This window comes from Corythoichthys intestinalis, chromosome 9 (genome assembly GCF_030265065.1).
Source record: "Corythoichthys intestinalis isolate RoL2023-P3 chromosome 9, ASM3026506v1, whole genome shotgun sequence".
Lineage (NCBI taxonomy): Eukaryota > Metazoa > Chordata > Actinopteri > Syngnathiformes > Syngnathidae > Corythoichthys > Corythoichthys intestinalis.
In genome coordinates, this window is record NC_080403.1 from 13343170 (window position 1) to 13360965 (window position 17796).

Consider the following 17796-nt stretch of genomic DNA (forward strand, 5'->3'; position numbering starts at 1 on the left):
GCTGCCAAAGTCGAGTAGCCATACGCTCGGCTGAGGGCAGAAGAGTAAAAAGATTTTCAACACATCAAGCACCCAAGATGTCTCAGCAAGAAGTTTCACCACCTATCAGCCAAGTGGTCACCAGGTCGGAGGCCAGTCATTCTCATTCTTCACGCCGGTCCAGAACGAGTCAAGCTGCTGCACAAGCACGAGCAGACGCCGAAGCTGCCTACGCCAGAGCACGGTACGCCAAACGCCAAATCGACATGGAGGTCGAGAAGGCACGCATCGAGGCAACACTACACGCTCTGAAGACGGAAGGTGAAGCAGAAGCAGCGCTCGCCGCAGCTAAAGTTTGGGAGGCGACTTTCGAAGAAGAGGAGCGCGCCAAAGTCGACCTCAGCGAGCAAGGGGTATTTTCCAAGACACCCCCCTCCATCAGGCGTGCACAAGAGTATGTGCATGCTCACTTTGACGACCAGCGTGTCCAAGCAGATGGCACACAAACGCCAAACAATGAGCACCTGGTTAGGCACAATGACTCTCAACAACCAGAAAATAGCCCAAAATCAGCTGGTGCTTTTCCACATGTGCGTCACATCGACATCGCTGACGAAGAGCATCTCCAATCTCATCGTGCGAGAACGGACATCTCACACCAGCCTACACCTTCAGCAACCCCACAAAGTGAACTGTCCAATTTAGCAGCCTATCTAGCACGGCGTGATCTGCTGACATCGGGGTTCAAGGTTTTCGACAACCGGCCAGAGTCCTACCTGTCCTGGAAGTCCATGTTCTGCAACGCGACGGAAGGCCTCAATCTCAAGCCCAGCGAAGAGCTCGACCTTCTCACCAAGTGGCTCGGCGGGGAGTCTCTTCAACACGCTCAGAGGATCAGGGCGGTCCACGTGAGTAATCCACAGGCAGGTCTCCAACGTCTGTGGCAGCGGCTAGACAAGACTTATGGCTCTCCAGAGGTAATTGAATCCTCACTCTTCCAACGGTTGCAGACTTTTCCAAGAATCTCCAACAAAGACACTCACTTACTGCAGGAGCTTGCTGATCTTCTGTTAGAGCTATCGTATGCCAAAAGTGAAAGTTATTTGCCGGGTCTTAGCTTTCTCGACACACCAAGGGGCATAAACCCGATAGTTGAAAAACTCCCATATGGACTCCAGGAGTCATGGGTTACACAAGGTACCAAATACAAAAGGGAAAACGGTGCAGTCTATCCACCTTTTTCGTATTTTGTGCGGTTCGTAAATGACTACGCTGAAATGAGAACAGACCCTAGCTTTATGTTACAGTGTTCAAACGTAATAAATCCAAGGGTTGATAAGACATCAGTAAGACGAGACAAATACAGAGTTCCATTGGCGGTGAATAAAATAGAGATCAGTCCGGCTAAATTGACAGCACTCGATCCAGACAAACAATGTCCTATCCACCAAAAACCACATTCACTCGTCAAATGCAGGGGGTTTAGAATGAAAACACTAGACGAAAGAAAGAACATTCTCAAAGAGCACGCCATTTGTTTTAAATGTTGTGCGTCCACAAATCACAGGGCTCGAGACTGTAAAGCTATTATCCAATGCTCAGAATGTGATAGCGATGCTCATGTGTCTGCCATGCATGTCGGTCCACCTCCATGGACACCTCAAGACTTTAATCCCCCAACCCAGAGTCACGGCGGGGAGTCTGAGGGCCCAAATCCTGTGAACACAGCCAGTTGCACAGAAGTATGTGGGCAAGGCGTAAAAGGAAAATCATGCTCAAAGATCTGTTTAGTTAATGTATATCGCCGAACTTCTCCAGAAAAGAAAAAGAGGGTATATGCCATGTTGGATGATCAGAGCAATTCATCCTTAGCCAGATCTGCGTTTTTTGACATGTTTAATGTGCAAGGTACCATATTCCCATACACCATGAGAACATGTGCAGGTTTATCAGAGACACAAGGTCGTAAAGCTGATGGCTTTGTTGTAGAAGATGTAGATGGTAAGGTCTCCATGATGCTGCCTACAATAACAGAATGTGATCAGATTCCAGATAATAGAGACGAAATTCCCAGCCCTGAGGTAGCAGCAGCTCACCCTCATTTGCGATCAATCGCTTCACAGATTCCTCCTCTCGACCCATCGGCAGACATTCTTCTGCTCCTGGGAAGGGACATCATTCAGGCTCATAAAGTTCGTGGTCAGGTAAATGGGCCAAACAATGCACCTCATGCCCAGCGTCTCGATTTAGGATGGGTTGTCATAGGTGATGTCTGTCTCTCTGGAGCTCATAAACCCACATTGAACTCATTTAAGACGAACGTTCTAAACAGTGGACGTCCCACGTTCCTCAGTCCTTGCGAAAACACAATCGTTATCAAAGAGAAATACACCAAAAACGATCCACTAAACACACAAGCGGAACTAGGACAACATATTTTCCAACAAACAACAAATGACGACAAAGTTGCACTTTCGGCAGAAGATGCGTTGTTCCTAGACATTATGCACAACAACTTTGCTAAAGATGAGGCGAATAACTGGGTAGCTCCACTTCCATTCCGCTCACCTAGGCGGCGCCTACCTGACAATCGGCAGCAGGCCTACAATCGTTTAATGTCGCTCCGCAAAACGCTGAGAAGAAAACCTGAAATGAGAGCGCATTACGCTGAGTTTATGGAGAAAATATTCAGCAAGGGCCATGCCGAACCAGCGCCCGCACTGGCGCCAGATCAAGAGTGCTGGTATCTCCCTAGTTTTGGCGTTTACCACCCGCAAAAGCCAGAAAAAATTAGGGTAGTCTTTGATTCGAGTGCTCAACTTGACAATGTTTCTCTCAATGACGTGCTCCTCAAGGGACCAGATCTTAACAACACTCTCGTAGGAGTTCTGATGCGGTTTAGGTCCGACCCATACGCCGTTATGGCAGATGTGGAGCATATGTTTCACAACTTTATAGTACGAGAAGACCACCGTAACTACCTTCGTTTCTTGTGGTTCCAAAATCATGACCTTGATGGAAAAGTGCAAGAATTTAGGATGACTGTCCATGTGTTTGGTAATTGTCCTTCCCCATCAGTCGCCATCTTTGGACTGAAAAGAACAGCCATAGAAGGAGAAATGGAATTTGGCAGTGACGCAAAAGAATTCATTGAACGGCACTTCTATGTAGATGATGGGCTAAAGTCATTCTCTTCCATAGAGCAGGCCATTAATGTTCTTAGTAGGGCACAGAAGATGCTGGCTCAGTGTAACATACGCCTGCACAAAATCTCATCCAATTGTCCTCTCATAACAGGAGCCTTTCCAACCGAAGATCGTGCTGTAGGCATGCAAGGTCTTGACATTGGGCAGACTACCCCACCAATGCAGCGCAGTTTGGGCTTAGGATGGGAGCTGTTGACTGACCAATTCAAGTTCCAAGTAAGAGTAAATGAAAGGCCGTTCACAAAAAGGGGAGTTCTGTCAGTTATCAACAGTGTGTTCGACCCACTTGGTTTTGCTATTCCAGTAATCGTAGGGGGTAGAACCATACTCAGAGACATTTCCACAAATGTTTCAGAGTGGGACACTGAACTGCCAAAAGACAAATTAGAACAGTGGCAAAAGTGGAAAAGTTCCCTCGGACACCTACAACATCTTGAAATTCCCAGAATGTACACTTCAATACCGCTGTCTGCAGCCCAAAGAATAGAGATTGACGTTTTTTGTGATGCTTCCACAAAAGCCGTAGGTGCGGTAGCCTACCTCAAACTCACAAATGAGGACGGACACAGCGAAGTGGGATTCCTCCTCGGCAAAGCACGTTTAGCTCCTAAACCAGACATCACCATACCCCGACTTGAACTCTGTGCAGCAGTCCTGGCCGTGGAAGTAGCAGAGTTGGTTCTAGAGGAGCTGGATGTCACAGTCGATCAGGTGAATCTTTACACAGACTCAAAGGTAGTGCTTGGGTACATCTCAAACACCAAGAGACGCTTTCACGTTTATGTGCACAACAGAGTCGAACGCATCAGGCGCTTTGCACAAACTCACCAGTGGCATTACGTGCCCACACACTTAAATCCGGCAGACCATGCCACACGAGCGTTGCCCGCTGAGCAGCTCTCCAGCTCCACCTGGCTCAGAGGCCCAGCTTTCCTCTCCAGGTTGGACCAAAGTCAAGTTCGAAGTCAAACCTTCGATCTCATAGACCCAGAGACTGACTGTGAGTTGCGTCCTGAGGTAACAACTTGCACTACCACCCTATCAAAAGGCCAGTTTAATAGTGCCAGATTTGAAAGGTTTTCAAGTTGGAAGGTGCTGCAAAAGGCTATTGCCAAACTCCAACATATAGCTCAATCATTCAAGAACAACTCTGAGGTTTCCTGTCGTGGCTGGCACAACTGCAACAAACATTTAACTGAAAAGTCACTGCAACTAGCCAAGACCACGATCATTCGCACCGTTCAAAGAGAGGTCTTCGCAGAAGATATTGGATGCATTGAAAAAGGCACAGCTCTAAAAAACTCAAGTCCACTCAGCAAACTGAATCCATTTGTTGACACGCAAGGGCTCCTTAAAGTTGGAGGCCGACTAAAGAAAGCACAGTTGTCTGCAGAAGAAACCAATCCCATACTAATCCCTGGAAAGCACCATCTTGCTCAGCTCATAATAAGACACTTTCACGAAAAATTATGTCACCAGGGAAGGCATTTCACGGAGGGAGCAGTCAGAGCAGGGGGCTTTTGGATTGTGGGAGGAAAAAGAGCAGTAAGCAGTGTGATTTTCAAGTGCATCACATGCCGCAAATTAAGGGGCAGGCAACCTGAACAGATCATGGCTGAACTTCCTGAGGACAGGCTGTCCACGGACCCTCCTTTCACAAATGTAGGCCTTGATGTGTTCGGTCCCTGGTCCGTTACAGTGAGAAAAACGCGTGGTGCTAATGCAGATGCTAAAAGATGGGCAGTCATATTCACCTGCATGAGTACACGTGCAATTCATATTGAAGTGATTGAGTCAATGGACACATCGTCATTCATTAATGCACTGCGTCGTTTCTTTGCCATCCGAGGTGGTGCCAAACTCTTGAGATCTGATTGTGGGACAAATTTTGTGAGTGCCTGCAAAGAGCTCCAAATAGACAAACTAGGCTGTCACAATGACAAAATAGGCACATTCTTGAAAGACAGTGCGTGCAAATGGCAGTTTAATCCTCCACATGCATCCCATATGGCTGGTTCCTGGGAACGCATGATCGGCGTCACCCGAAAAATCCTCAATGCAATGCTCCTTGAACATCCATATGGGAAGCTCACACATGAAGTACTCGTGACATTGTTAGCTGAAGTCACCGCAATTGTAAATGCCCGTCCGCTAACAGCCGTTTCTACAGATCCCGAAAACCCAGTCATTCTTACTCCTGCGATGCTACTCACGCAAAAGGTTGGCACACCACCGATTCCACCAGGGCAGTTTCAGACCAGTGACCTATTCAAAGCCCAATGGAAGCGCGTGCAGTACTTAGCTAATGTTTTCTGGAGTCGTTGGCAGAAAGAATACATCGCAGGCTTGCAGGTTCGTCGCAAGTGGAAAATAAAAAAGCCGAACCTTCAAATGGGCGACGTTGTTTTAATGAGGGAGTCTCTGGAACATAGGAATAATTGGCCACTCGGACTGATCACAAAATCTTTCCCAAGTGAGGACGGTAATGTCAGAAAAGTTGAGGTTAAGATTTTCCGAAACGGCGAGAATAGGTTTTACATTCGCCCAATTCGTGAAGTTGTGCTTTTGATGTCTAAGGATAGCATGTAAAACGAGTTGTTGTTGCGTATCGTTCATTAGTTAAGAGCTGACATCTTGCAGATGTCAGGCGGGGAGTGTTATGTCCTCTGGTCTTATGTTGACTACTTTTTGGGTTTAATTTCTTTCTAAGATTGTACATTGTTCATCCGTCCACAGGATGTCGCTATTCTAACTCAGAATCTTAAGTTTTTCTTTGGTATTGCTGTTTGCGCTCGGCTTCCCCTAGTGGCGACTTGCTGTAAGCAGCAGGCAGAAAGAACTTTTTATTTCAGTTGGAAAAGAGGCCTTGAGGTGTTAAGACGTTGCACACCTCCTCTGCACCATACATCGTTGGGAACCCTTGACAAAACAAAATCTGTAAGTTTGTACGTTTTAACAGTGGGTTAGATGTAATTTTGGTGTGTCTATTCTGTTATTTTGTTGTTATTTATGTGGCGCGAACCCACACGTTTTTGTGCTAAGCTAAAGTAGCCACTTCATTTCATTTGCTCATAATGGAGCCAGTTTTCTGTTATTTACATAAACATGTTATTGTATAGAACCTTTTATTTTGTGTATAACATTTGTGTTTTATGTATGTTTCAGTTTTACCACACACACACACGCGCACACGTTCACGCGAAGAAATAAATGAGAGGAAGGAGTTTGGGCCTCCATTTTTCTTTGTTGGTTTAGCTCGCTGCCAAAGTCGAGTAGCCATACGCTCGGCTGAGGGCAGAAGACATACTGTTCCATTATCTGAGCTAACGGAAGCATATAGATGTTAAATAAGAGTGGTCCAAGAATTGACCCTTGAGGGACTCCACACGTGAATTTGGTTCGTTCTGACTGATAATTTCCGATTGACACAAAGAAATCCCTATCATGTAAATAGGATGTGAACCACTGAAGAATAGTGTCAGTAAGCTCTACCCACTGTTCCAATCTGCTGAGTAGTATGTTGTGATCAACCGTGTCAAATGCGGCGCTGAGATCCAATAGTAGCAGAACAGATGATTTGCCTGCATCGGTATTCCGACGAATATCATTTAGGACTTTGATAAGCACAGTCTCGATGCTGTGTTGTGGCCGAAATCCAGACTGAAATGAGTCAAAAAGATTGTTTTGGATCATAAAAGTCTGGATCTGTTCAAACACAACCCTTTCGATAATTTTCCCCAGGAATGTCAGATTTGATATTGGCCTGTAATTACTAATGGTTGAGGCATCCAGATTAGGTTTTTTTAGGAGAGGTTTTATTACTGCAGTTTTTAAAGTCTGAGGAAACTCTCCTGTTTGGAGGGAAGTATTTATAATCTGAAGTATGTCTGGGGCTATGCAATGAAAAACAGTTTTGAAAAAGTTTGAAGGAAGGATGTCAAGGCAGCATGTTGTGGGCTTTAGTTTCGACACAATTTCTGTTAAAGTGGCATAGTCCAAGAGGCTAAACTGTCTAAGATTGACGTGCGGGACATGTTGGGAGGCATTTAGTGTAACATTTGTTAATCCGGAGTTGCACACAGTCTGTCTAATCATTAGTACTTTGTGTGTAAAGAATGCTGCGAAATTATTACAGACACCTCAGATGCCAATTCCTGAGGTATTGATGCTTGTGGGTTTGTCAGTTTGTCAACAACAGAAAATAGTGTGCGAGTATTGTTGGTGTTTCTACTAATGATCTCTGAAAAATATGATTGTCTAGCATTTTTCAGTTCCTGGTTGTATTTGCGAAGACTCTCTTTGTAGATATCATAAAAAACTAGGAGTTTGTTTTTTCGCCATCTGCGTTCTGCTCGTCTACAAACTTGCTTTTGTTTTATAGCTAGTATGGCATTTCTCCAGGGTGACCTTTTCTTTCTTGACAAAGTTTTTGTCTTAATCGGGGCAATAGTGTCCATTACAGTCATCACACCGGAACTGAAACTATTTACAAGTTCTTCCACTGGAGCTATTGTAGGGGTTAATAATGAGGCATAGGCCTGTGTGAATAACGCACATGTGTTATCACTTATGTAACGCTTCCTAATCACCTCTGTTTCCCTTTTCAGAGGATGGACAGGGGTGGTCATTTTAAACATAATGCAGTAGTGATCAGACAGAGCAACATCATTCACTGTGACCTCAGAGATGTTAAGACCTTTGGATATTATTAAGTCCAGTATGTGCCCTCTGTTATGTGTTGGAACTGTGACATGCTGAGATAAACCAAATGTATCCAAAATATTTAAAAGCTCTCTAGCACATCCTTCTTCAGGATTATCAACATGAATGTCACCCACTAAAACAACACAATCAAAGTCCATGCACACGGAAGACAGTATTTTGGTAAACTCATCAAAAAACATTGTGTTATACTTCGGTGGTCTGTAAATTGTTACCAAGGCAGCTCTGCAAGGGCTTTTTAGCTGAATGACAATATACTCAAAGGAATCAAACTGACCACATGAAATATTCGTGCATTGAAAACTGTCCCTGATCAGACTGGCAACCCCACCTCCTTTCTTATGGGTTCTTGGCGCACTAAAGAAATTGAAGTTTGCGGGGGTTGCCTCAATCAGAACTGTCGAACTCTTATCTTGATCTAACCAAGTTTTAAACATACCACAGAGACAATAATTATATCTAACCAATTATAACTAATTTTAAACCCCTTATACTCCCACTTGATGAGAAATTGTAGCTATCTTCATTATGCATGTTTTTAAATTAAATCATACTAATTTTATTTCTGGCTTCGGTTAGCAATTAGTCCAGAGATGTGTATTTATAATGAATGAATAAATGAATTTAGGCCTGAAAGTAATTTATAGTATCACTTTTGTTATGGTACAACCCCTAGCAGAAAGTATAGAATTACAAGCCTCGGACGGGCACTCACTCAGACATTTTATTATGTAGAACAAACTCAGATAAAAAGCTTGAAAAAAATAATGAATTTGTTCAAAAGTGCAACTCTTTAGCATTCAGAAACACTAAAAGAAATTAATGAAAAACATTGTGGTGGTCTGTAAATGTTACTATTATAGAGCAAGTGCAGGGAAATAAATATAGAATCACTCTATTCTGAGAAAAAATATATGGAATCATGAGAAACAAACAAAGGAATAATCAAAACACATTTCGAGCATTTAGTTGCACCACCTCTGGCTTTTATGACAGCTTGCAGTCTCTGAGGCATGGACCTTATGAGTGACAAACAGTATTCTTCATCAATTTGGTGCCAACTCTCTTTGATTGCGTTGCCAGATTGTCCTTGCAGGTCGGAGGTTTGCTGTGGACCATTTTTTTCCCCTTTCCACCAAAGGCTTTCAATAGGGTTGAGATCTGGGTTATGTGCAGGCAATGGCATTGACTGGATGAGTCTTTCTCCAAGGAGTGCTTTAACAGTTTCAGCTCTGTGGCACGATGCATTGTCATCTTGGAAAATGAGTTTTTATCCACAAACATATTTTCATTTGAAGGGATACGAAAGCTGTCTAAAATTTCTATGTAAACTTGGGCATTTAATGAAGATTTAATCACAGCCATCTCCCCAGTGCCTTTGCCTGACATGCAGCCCCATATCACCAAGGACTGTGGGAATTTTTATGTTTTCTTACAGGCAGAAATCTTTGTAAATCTCACTAGAACGGCGCCGAACAAAAGTTCAAGCATCATCATCTTGTCCAATGTAGATTCTTGACTCATCACTGAAAATAACCTTTATCCAGTCATTCAAAGTCCATGATTGACTCTCCTTAGCACAATGCAGTCTTGTTCTTTTCTGTTTAAGTGTCAATGATGGTTTTATTTTTAGCTTTCCTGTATGGAAATCCCATTTCCTTTAGGCGATTTTTCACAGTTCTGTCGCATACCTTGACTCCAGCTTCCCCCCATTTCTTCTTCATTTGTCTTGTTGTACATAATCTGTTTTCAAGACATATGGCCTTTAGTTGTTTGTCATGACGTTTGGATGTCTTCCTCGGTCTACCAGTACCCTTAACTTTAACAACCTTGCCATGCTGTTTGTACTTGGTCCAGATTTTTGATACAGCTGACTGTGAACAGCCCACATCTTTGGCAACCATACGTGTAGCGTTACCTTCTTCAAAAAGTTTGATAATCCTCTCCTTGGTCTCAAGGCAAGGCAAGGCCAATTTATTTACATAGCACAATTCAACACAAGGCAATTCAAAGTGCTTTACATCACATGAAGATCATAAAAATCACATTAAAATCAATAGAACGTGAAAACAACAACAATCGAAATAGGAAATAAAATTATACATAAAAATCGCATTTAATAAATAAATAAATAAAACAAATACCACTACTACTGCTAATAATTGAAATCAGCAATGGAGATAACCACAAGAGGAATAGAAAGCAAATAGATTGACATATATAGACAGTTATGGATATGCAGTGTTAAAAGTGTTTTTAGTCCAGATTTAAGGAGCTAACAGTTTAAGCATACTTCAGACGTTCAGGTAACTTTTTCCAGAGGTGAGGAGCATAGTAACTAAATGCTGCTTCACCCTGCTTGGTTCTTGTTCTTTTAACATACAGGAGACCGGTTCCAGACAACCTTAGGGGTCTACATGTTTCGTAGGAATCTAACAAATCGAGCATGTATTTTGGTCCAAGGCCATTAAGTGTTTTGTAGACGAGCAGTAGTATTTTATAGTCCATCCTTTGACTCACTGGAAGCTAGTAACAATTTCAAAACCGGTGTAATGTGGTCCAGTTTCCTTGTATTTGTGAGGACTCTGGCTTCAGCATTCTGTACTAGCTGCAGCTTCCTGACTGATTTTTTTTTTTTTTTTTTTAATCAAGACCTGTAAATATACCGTCGCAGTAGGCCAATCTGCTGAAAATGAATGCATGTATAAGTTTTTCCATGTCTTCTTGAGTCAGAAGCCCTTAATTCTGGCTATATTTTTTAGGTGGTAATAAGCAGATTTAGTGATGGACTTTCTATGGCTATCAAATTTTAGCTCTGAGTCAGTAATTACGCCAATGTTTCTGACTTGATTTGTAGCTATAAGTGACATTGTGCTAAGGTCTCTGTTTATCTTTGACCTTTCCTTTTCTGGGCCAAAAATGACCACTTCTGTCTTTTCCACATTTAGCTGGAGAAAATTCTGGCACATCCATTCATTGATTTGATGAATGCATTTACTCAGGGAGACTAAAGGACTATAATCATGTGGGGACACAGAAATGTAGAGTTGTGCGTCATCTGCATAGGTGTGATATTAGATGTCATACTGTTTCATAATCTGAGCTAAGGGAAGCATATAAATGTTAAATAAGAGTGGTCCAAGAATTTACCCTTGAAGGACTCCACACGTGAATTTGGTTCGTTGTGACTGATGGTTTCCGACTGACACAAAGAAATCCCTATCATGTAAATAAGATGTGAACCACTAAAGAACAGTGTCAGTAAACCCTACCCACTGTTCCAATCTGCTGAGTAGTATGTTGTGATCAACCGTGTCGAATGCTGCGCTGAGATCCAGCAGTAGCAGAAAAGATGATTTGCCTGCATCGGTATTGTGTTGTGGCCGAAATCCAGACTGAAATGAGTTAAAAAGATTGTTTTGCATCATAAATACCTGGATCTTTTCAAACACAACTCTCTCGATAATTTTTCACGGGAATGTTAGATTTGATATAGGCCTATAATTACTAATGGTTGAGGCATCCAGATTAGGTTTTTTTTAGAAGAGGTTTTATTACTGAAGTTTTTAAAGTCTGTGGAAACTCTCCTGTTTGGAGAGAAGTATTTATTTAAGTATTTAAGTATTCAAGAGACATCTCTCTTGTTAAAGCCATGATTCTTGTGAATCCACTTGGTTCAGCAGCCCTCCAAGGTGTGATAACAGCACTGATTTTAACTGCTGACTAACGAGCAGATCTAATCTGAGGCAGGGGCCCAATTAAGGAAAGGAAATTTACCGGGTGTGTCAGTATTTTCTACTCAAAATTGAGTCATTCCATATGTTTTTCTTCAGAATGGAATGATTCTATATTTATTTCCCTGTACTTGCTCTATAAAAGTAAGATTTACTGACCCACACAATGTTTTTTATTCATTTCTTTTAGTCTTTCTGAATGCCAAGGAGTTGCACTTTTGACCTAATTCATATTTTTTAAGTTTTTATCTGAGTTTCTTCGACATAATAAAAGTGCTCAGTGAGTGCTCGTCCGAGACTGGTGATTCCATACGTTTTGTTTGCGGTTGTATGTTTCTAAAATAGAGAAGCAGACCACACACAAAGTGGCTTGTCAAAGTGAAGGAAGTGTAATCGAGTGGTGAGTCTTGGGAATTTTAGCCTGATGCTGAAAGTTACCTCAACAGTAAACAGAGGGGTATGTGCAGAGAATATGTGCAGTTTCCTTTTATAGCCTCATCATTATTCTAACAATGACAACAGCCCTGGTCCTATTTGAAGGCCACTCTAAAAGTGCTACCAGGAGTGGGGTTCGAACCCACGAGGACATTTGCCCATTGGAACTTAAGCCCAACGCCTTAACCACTCGGCCATCCTGGTTGTGCCCATCATGTTTTTAGTATTTTTTTCCCCCAAAACATTAATTTTGTTTTGCTGACAAATCTTGTTGCATTTTAGCTGCAGGTATAGTGTCAATAGTCTGGTTTCTGCAGCTGTTTTGGATCAAGTGTCAGTCTGATATGATCTGATTTGTGACAGCATTGTCTAATTGTCAACCGCAGCGAGTGGCAGGGAGCTGCAGTGAATAGAAATTTGCTGTAATGCTGCAAACCGTGTCAGAAAGTTGCTGCTATATTCCGGCACAGAGAATGAGGACAGAAAGGTTTGAGAGTGAAAGAGAATAAAACAATCATGAAACTTTGCATTTTCTGACTTCAAGGTTCTGTCAGGTCTGTGACAGCGAGGACACTGTGCAGACGAAGTGACAGACTAGTTTTTGCTTCAGGCATTTCGGTGAGTGCCTAAGGCCAGCTTTGACTGATTTTAAAGAAAGGAACATTTTCTTGAGATTCAAGAAGTCGCTCATTTTGGCCTGCAATTTAGATCTCAGATATATCAACACCTCATTGAAAAGTAAATATCAAAGCTTTAAAAAAAAAAAAAAGCCATTAATGTCCATTTCTCTTATTGGCACAAATGTGTCATGAAAGCAACAATGTCAAACACTGTACGATATTATTTATTCAAATGACACCACAATGTGCAACAACTTTCCTGATAAAAACTAAAAGTATTGACGTTTAAACAAACATTGAGGCAGAAAGCAAAGAAACATAAGTCTGCAAAAGTGGACAGTCTGCAACTTGCAATTACTATGTTTGTTGCATTGCAGGTGTCAAAACGCATGATGTTTGTGTTCATGCAGGATCAGAAGCATGAATATCAAATGAGTCAATCTAGCAGGAATTTCAGGTATACTCTGGGAGGTTCTGCACATACGCACACAAACACGCACAAAAATGACGTAAAGTCCTGGAGTCAGATTTTCCTTTCACCACCCATCATTATCATAACCAATTTAAGGGCTATTTCTGTCTCATCTGAGATGAAAATCTAGGTTGCCGAAACGCACCAGTACACATTTCATATTGGTTCAAAGGTGAGGAAGCCAGGTCATCTGAAGGATGCGCTTGGCCTAATAATGACATTTCTGCAGAAACTGGTCTTTTTCTTTAAACAGCCTTGGCAGTATTTCACAACATGTGGCGAAGCAGCTGGCAGCAGCGCGCCTGCTCTTTTCAGACTCTTATCTGTAGTGGCAAGCCACACAGCACACATACTCAAAACATTATTACGAAAAACGCACTTGTCATGAAAAATGAAATGATAAATTGTACAGGGATCTTCAAATTTAGCAATGAGAAACCAAATTCCAGTAAGGAGAATGTGCAAAGGGCTTTAGTTGCCTTATAGACATTATTGACAGTTTAAAGCCTCTTCATTTGTCTTCAAGGATCTTTCAATAACTACATTGTGACTGAACCTTGAAAGGTTTTAAGTAATTAATTAGTGTCCATAAATTGCAGTGATTAACTTTTCACTTCCTGTGTAGTGTGTGGACACAATCTGGTTGCTGTTGGTCTATTAGCACAAAAGCAGTCGGAAAGCTAAGAAGACTCCTGCAGGATAGTTGGAGAAGGGTGAGAAGGGATGGGAAGGGTTACAAGCAGGGGTAAAAGTGGGCCGGAATGGGGCAGAACGGTGCTTTGATCCCAAAAATATGCCGGCAACTGTCAAAACCCTATGCTTATAACAAAAAAAAAACTGCCAGGCTGCCACACACTCCAATGAGAAAACAATTTGCCACCGTCAGATTTATATACACAAGTGTTAACAACAAGCATAATGAAGTGTTTGCGTAGCGTAATTCCACCGGTATTTATTATTTATTTATTTTACGGACCGCACAGAGCTCTCCCCAGCTGCAGTAGTTATCCGAGTCAGACTTGCTGCATCGATGTGCGCAGCAAACCACGCTGGACTCAATTGTCCATTCAATTGGCTGACATACTGACATGTGATCATCACAGATAGTTAGATCTGATTGGTTCAAATGCCCGTTTTTTGGATCACAAAAAAAAAGAATAAGCTTGTTGAATTAATGTGATAAAAAAAAGGGCAATGCAACAGAAAAATGATCAGGTCTTTAAGAGAAAGGTATGCGTTGAGGAGGCTTATATATATACTAGTAGATATATATAAAATATATGTAGTTTTGCTCTAAAGGGGAGGCATGTGGTACGTGGAGTGGTACACCTACATATGAAGTTAATTAATTCCAGGAATTTGTAAGTTGAAATGGTCGTATGTCGAGCAGGATTTTCCCATTAGAATACATTATAATTCCATTAATTTGTTCCACAGCCCGAATACCTAAACTAAATCCTTAATAAATGCTGCTGGTATTATTGCAAATAGCAATAACACAGAGCAAAACAAATAAATTATGAATAATATTTGGAGTAATAATACAATAACAGTGACATGGATAATAATACCTGTAATAAAGTAAGGAATCGGGTTCTAATGTGGCGTATGTGTTTTCCGTGGTGTACCTGAACGCACCGCGTGTTTAACGTGCCAGAGTGAGATGACTTTTTACTTTCACTTTTCATGTTCAGCTGCGGTGGACAGTAGGCAAGTTGTTTTGCACAAATTCTGAAATAAGTGATTAAAAATCTGACAAAGCTGGCGATTTTTTGGCGATCTTACAATCATAGTAATTGTCACCTTACTTACAAAGACTGGCGAACGGAGGTTGGAGGAGGACCGTCGAGATCGTAGACATTCTACGGCCGTATTGTCGAGCCAGTTCACGGACGGGCAAACCACCCTCACATTTTTCTATCATTTTCATCTTCATTTCAATGGTAAGCCTCACCTTTTTTCTTTTTTCACCAACTGCACTAACATTCTTGGAACCCATGTTGATTGCGCTCACAAGAAAATCCGCCGTGCGTCCATCTTGCGGGAAAACAAAGAAACTGCGGTGCTGTCATAAAGCGTCGTATTTCGACCACGTCGTCGGATGTAGAAACAAATGGGGAGTCAAATTTTACATCACATGTCGAAAAGATCATGTGTCGAAGCAATCGTATGTCGAGGTACCACTGTAATTTAAAAAACTCAATATTTGCGTGATCTTCAAAATAAATTCCATTTCACTGTGCATAATTTAAGTCATTTGAACTTATTTTTGTTAATGTATGTTACTTATATCTTTATTACTTAAAATAAAATTAGTAAATGTTTACATTATTTTCCATTTTAATGTTAATCCTATGTTCTAAAGTAGTTAAAATTGAGTTTTTGCATTTGGATGTGAGGAAATGAGAAAATAAAAATTAGATCAAATCAATACAATGAAAATAAAAAAAATAGATTACATTTGGGGTGACCGCTGTTTTTGTTAACTGTTATTTTGCAAATCATTTTAAAAAATATCATTTTTAATGAAAATCAGTTTCTCATGTATGCCTCGTGACAGTATGTGCAATGCAGTAGCCTAATTCATGTGTAAAACTATTTTTTTATTGTGTATGTGTTGTAGATATAAACATTTTTGTCTGCATTCAGTGGTTTTAGGAGATTTGGACCCCCCCCTCCCCCCCCAACAGCCCCCGGAAAAAAAAAAAAAATTCTGGCTCCGTGGCAACCTTCATGTCATGGAGTTCTGGCTAGAAATTCAATCCAATTTCCCCCCTGGTTACAAGACTCTGTAGATCACATTTTTCCAGATTGACCTAATAGTGTTTGATTGGTTCCAGTGCATTCTGTGGACACATTTTAGAAACCTCACTTCTCTGTATACACTTGGCCATTTATTAATCGTTCAAATTTTGAATGGATGTTAACAATGACAATGTCACATTGTGTTACTGTATGTCAAATGTATATTTTCACTTTACATGGAAGTTGAAGCTAGTACAACAAAATGTTACATGGCAGATAAAACACAATAAACACTAATATGGACATGTCAAAGCCAACGAGTAGTGGATTCTTTTCCCTCAGCAATCCAACTCATTGTGAGGCTTTGCCGTATCAAAGAAGGCAGAAAATATAGAAAAGTTATTGTGGGGATGTAATGATCTTTTCAACATGAAAAACCCATCTGCTCTTCCCAGAAGACCCGAACAGAAATAAGAGCAGCTTCACTTAGTTGCACATATACTGTACCGTGTGTACTGTAACGTATAGCGCACAGTATACGACCCATTGGTGCAGTTTGAAACACACATTCCAATGAAGAGAACGTGTAATTTGTTTATTTTTATAGTGGTTGCCTGGTTACTGTCAGATCCAGAGAATGAGAATGTTTTTGATCAGATTCTGCCCCCTCATCCTGCCAGATGAAGTGTAGGCTGCTGCCGCCTTCCACATCCCTCATAGAACCTAGCATCCATTCATACTGCAATACACATAAAGCCTTCCGTTCATTTACAAGGTCAGTGATTCAGATTTGACGCAATTAAAGCTACTGAAGTCTCAATATTAGACCAAAGTCTGAGACATGCTATCGGTATGATTCAGACACTTTAATGCACTTAGCAAAATATTTGCCTCTGAAGGAAATATTCAATGAATACTGTATATGAATTTGCAACTGCACAAACGGACAGTGAATTTGTCTGATATGAAAAACCAAGCCACTAAATAATCCAATTATATTTAAATTATTGATAATTTTACAAGCACGTTCTTTACTTTCCCTATGAATAATGAATTTACACTGTATGGCTTTATTCATATGTTTCATCATTGTTGTTCTTTCTTGGCCTGAATTCTGCCACGTGTGTATCCATGTTTAAATACCTTGTATGACTTGTGTACCCCAACAGACTTGCATTCATGTCAACCTGCACATGAGGATGACTCTATAAATAGTACTGTTTGTGCATGAATAAAATGGCATTCCATGGCTCATGAATATATCTTAGTATTCCAAGCTCATAGTTTAGGCTGAAAATGTCAGGAAATGCATTCATGCCAGCAGCTTAGTATTTAGCTCAGAAAAAAAAAAAAATACTAAAAGTAATACAGTACGGTACTAATTCAATTATTTGACCTTTTTATAGTACAGCATAGACTTCAAAATGTATTGACGGGCCGATAAATAGCGGGCGTGCATTGTTGGCGAGGCTATCAATGCTGACCGAGTGGAATCACAGACAAAGAGCTTTTTTTGTTGAAAATTCTTGTGAATACATGCTTAAATCCTTGAATTATTTATAGATATGAACGTAAAACAGTCTCGATTCTTGGTTAAAAGCAACAACAACAACAAAAAAGTGCAGTTAGCATTTATTTCACGTAAATATGTCAAAGTACAATGCTAGTCTGTTAGTGAATGTAGCTAGCGGCTGCTTTATGTAAACAGAGCTTTTCCGGTGAAAATTCTTGTGCATAAAAGTTTAAATCCCCGAATTCTTTATAGATATGGACGTAAAAAAGTTTTGATACTTGGTTAAAAGCAAAATAAGCGTGCAGTTATCATTTATCTTACGTAAATATGTCGACGTACAATGCTAGTCTGTTAATGAATGTAGCTAGCG

The 17796-nt window shown here is 41.0% G+C and overlaps 2 protein-coding genes and 1 non-coding gene across 6 annotated transcripts in view; 1 reads left to right on the plus strand and 2 right to left on the minus strand.

The window, feature by feature from the left end:
* The window catches only part of grm2a (glutamate receptor, metabotropic 2a), an 83956-nt gene that overhangs the window by 20954 nt on the left and 45206 nt on the right, over positions 1 to 17796 (minus strand). The window lies entirely within an intron of this gene.
* On the plus strand, positions 1749 to 6495 carry LOC130921697 (uncharacterized). Of its 3 annotated transcripts, XR_009064392.1 has the most exons (3): positions 1802 to 2183; positions 3277 to 6122; positions 6351 to 6495. XR_009064392.1 is itself a non-coding variant. In XM_057845905.1 (2 exons), the coding sequence occupies exons 1-2, from the start codon at positions 1821 to 1823 to the stop codon at positions 3304 to 3306; spliced, it is 393 nt and encodes a 130-aa protein (XP_057701888.1). In that variant the 5' UTR covers positions 1749 to 1820; the 3' UTR covers positions 3307 to 3787. The 3 variants fall into 3 exon arrangements, 2 of the variants coding, with proteins under 2 accessions (XP_057701888.1, XP_057701887.1); XM_057845905.1 differs by lacking the exon at positions 6351 to 6495 and having other exon boundaries at positions 1749 to 2183; positions 3277 to 3787; XM_057845904.1 differs by having other exon boundaries at positions 3277 to 6495.
* On the minus strand, positions 12198 to 12280 carry trnal-uaa (transfer RNA leucine (anticodon UAA)). Its single transcript has one exon. It is a non-coding gene; the product is annotated as a tRNA-Leu (tRNA).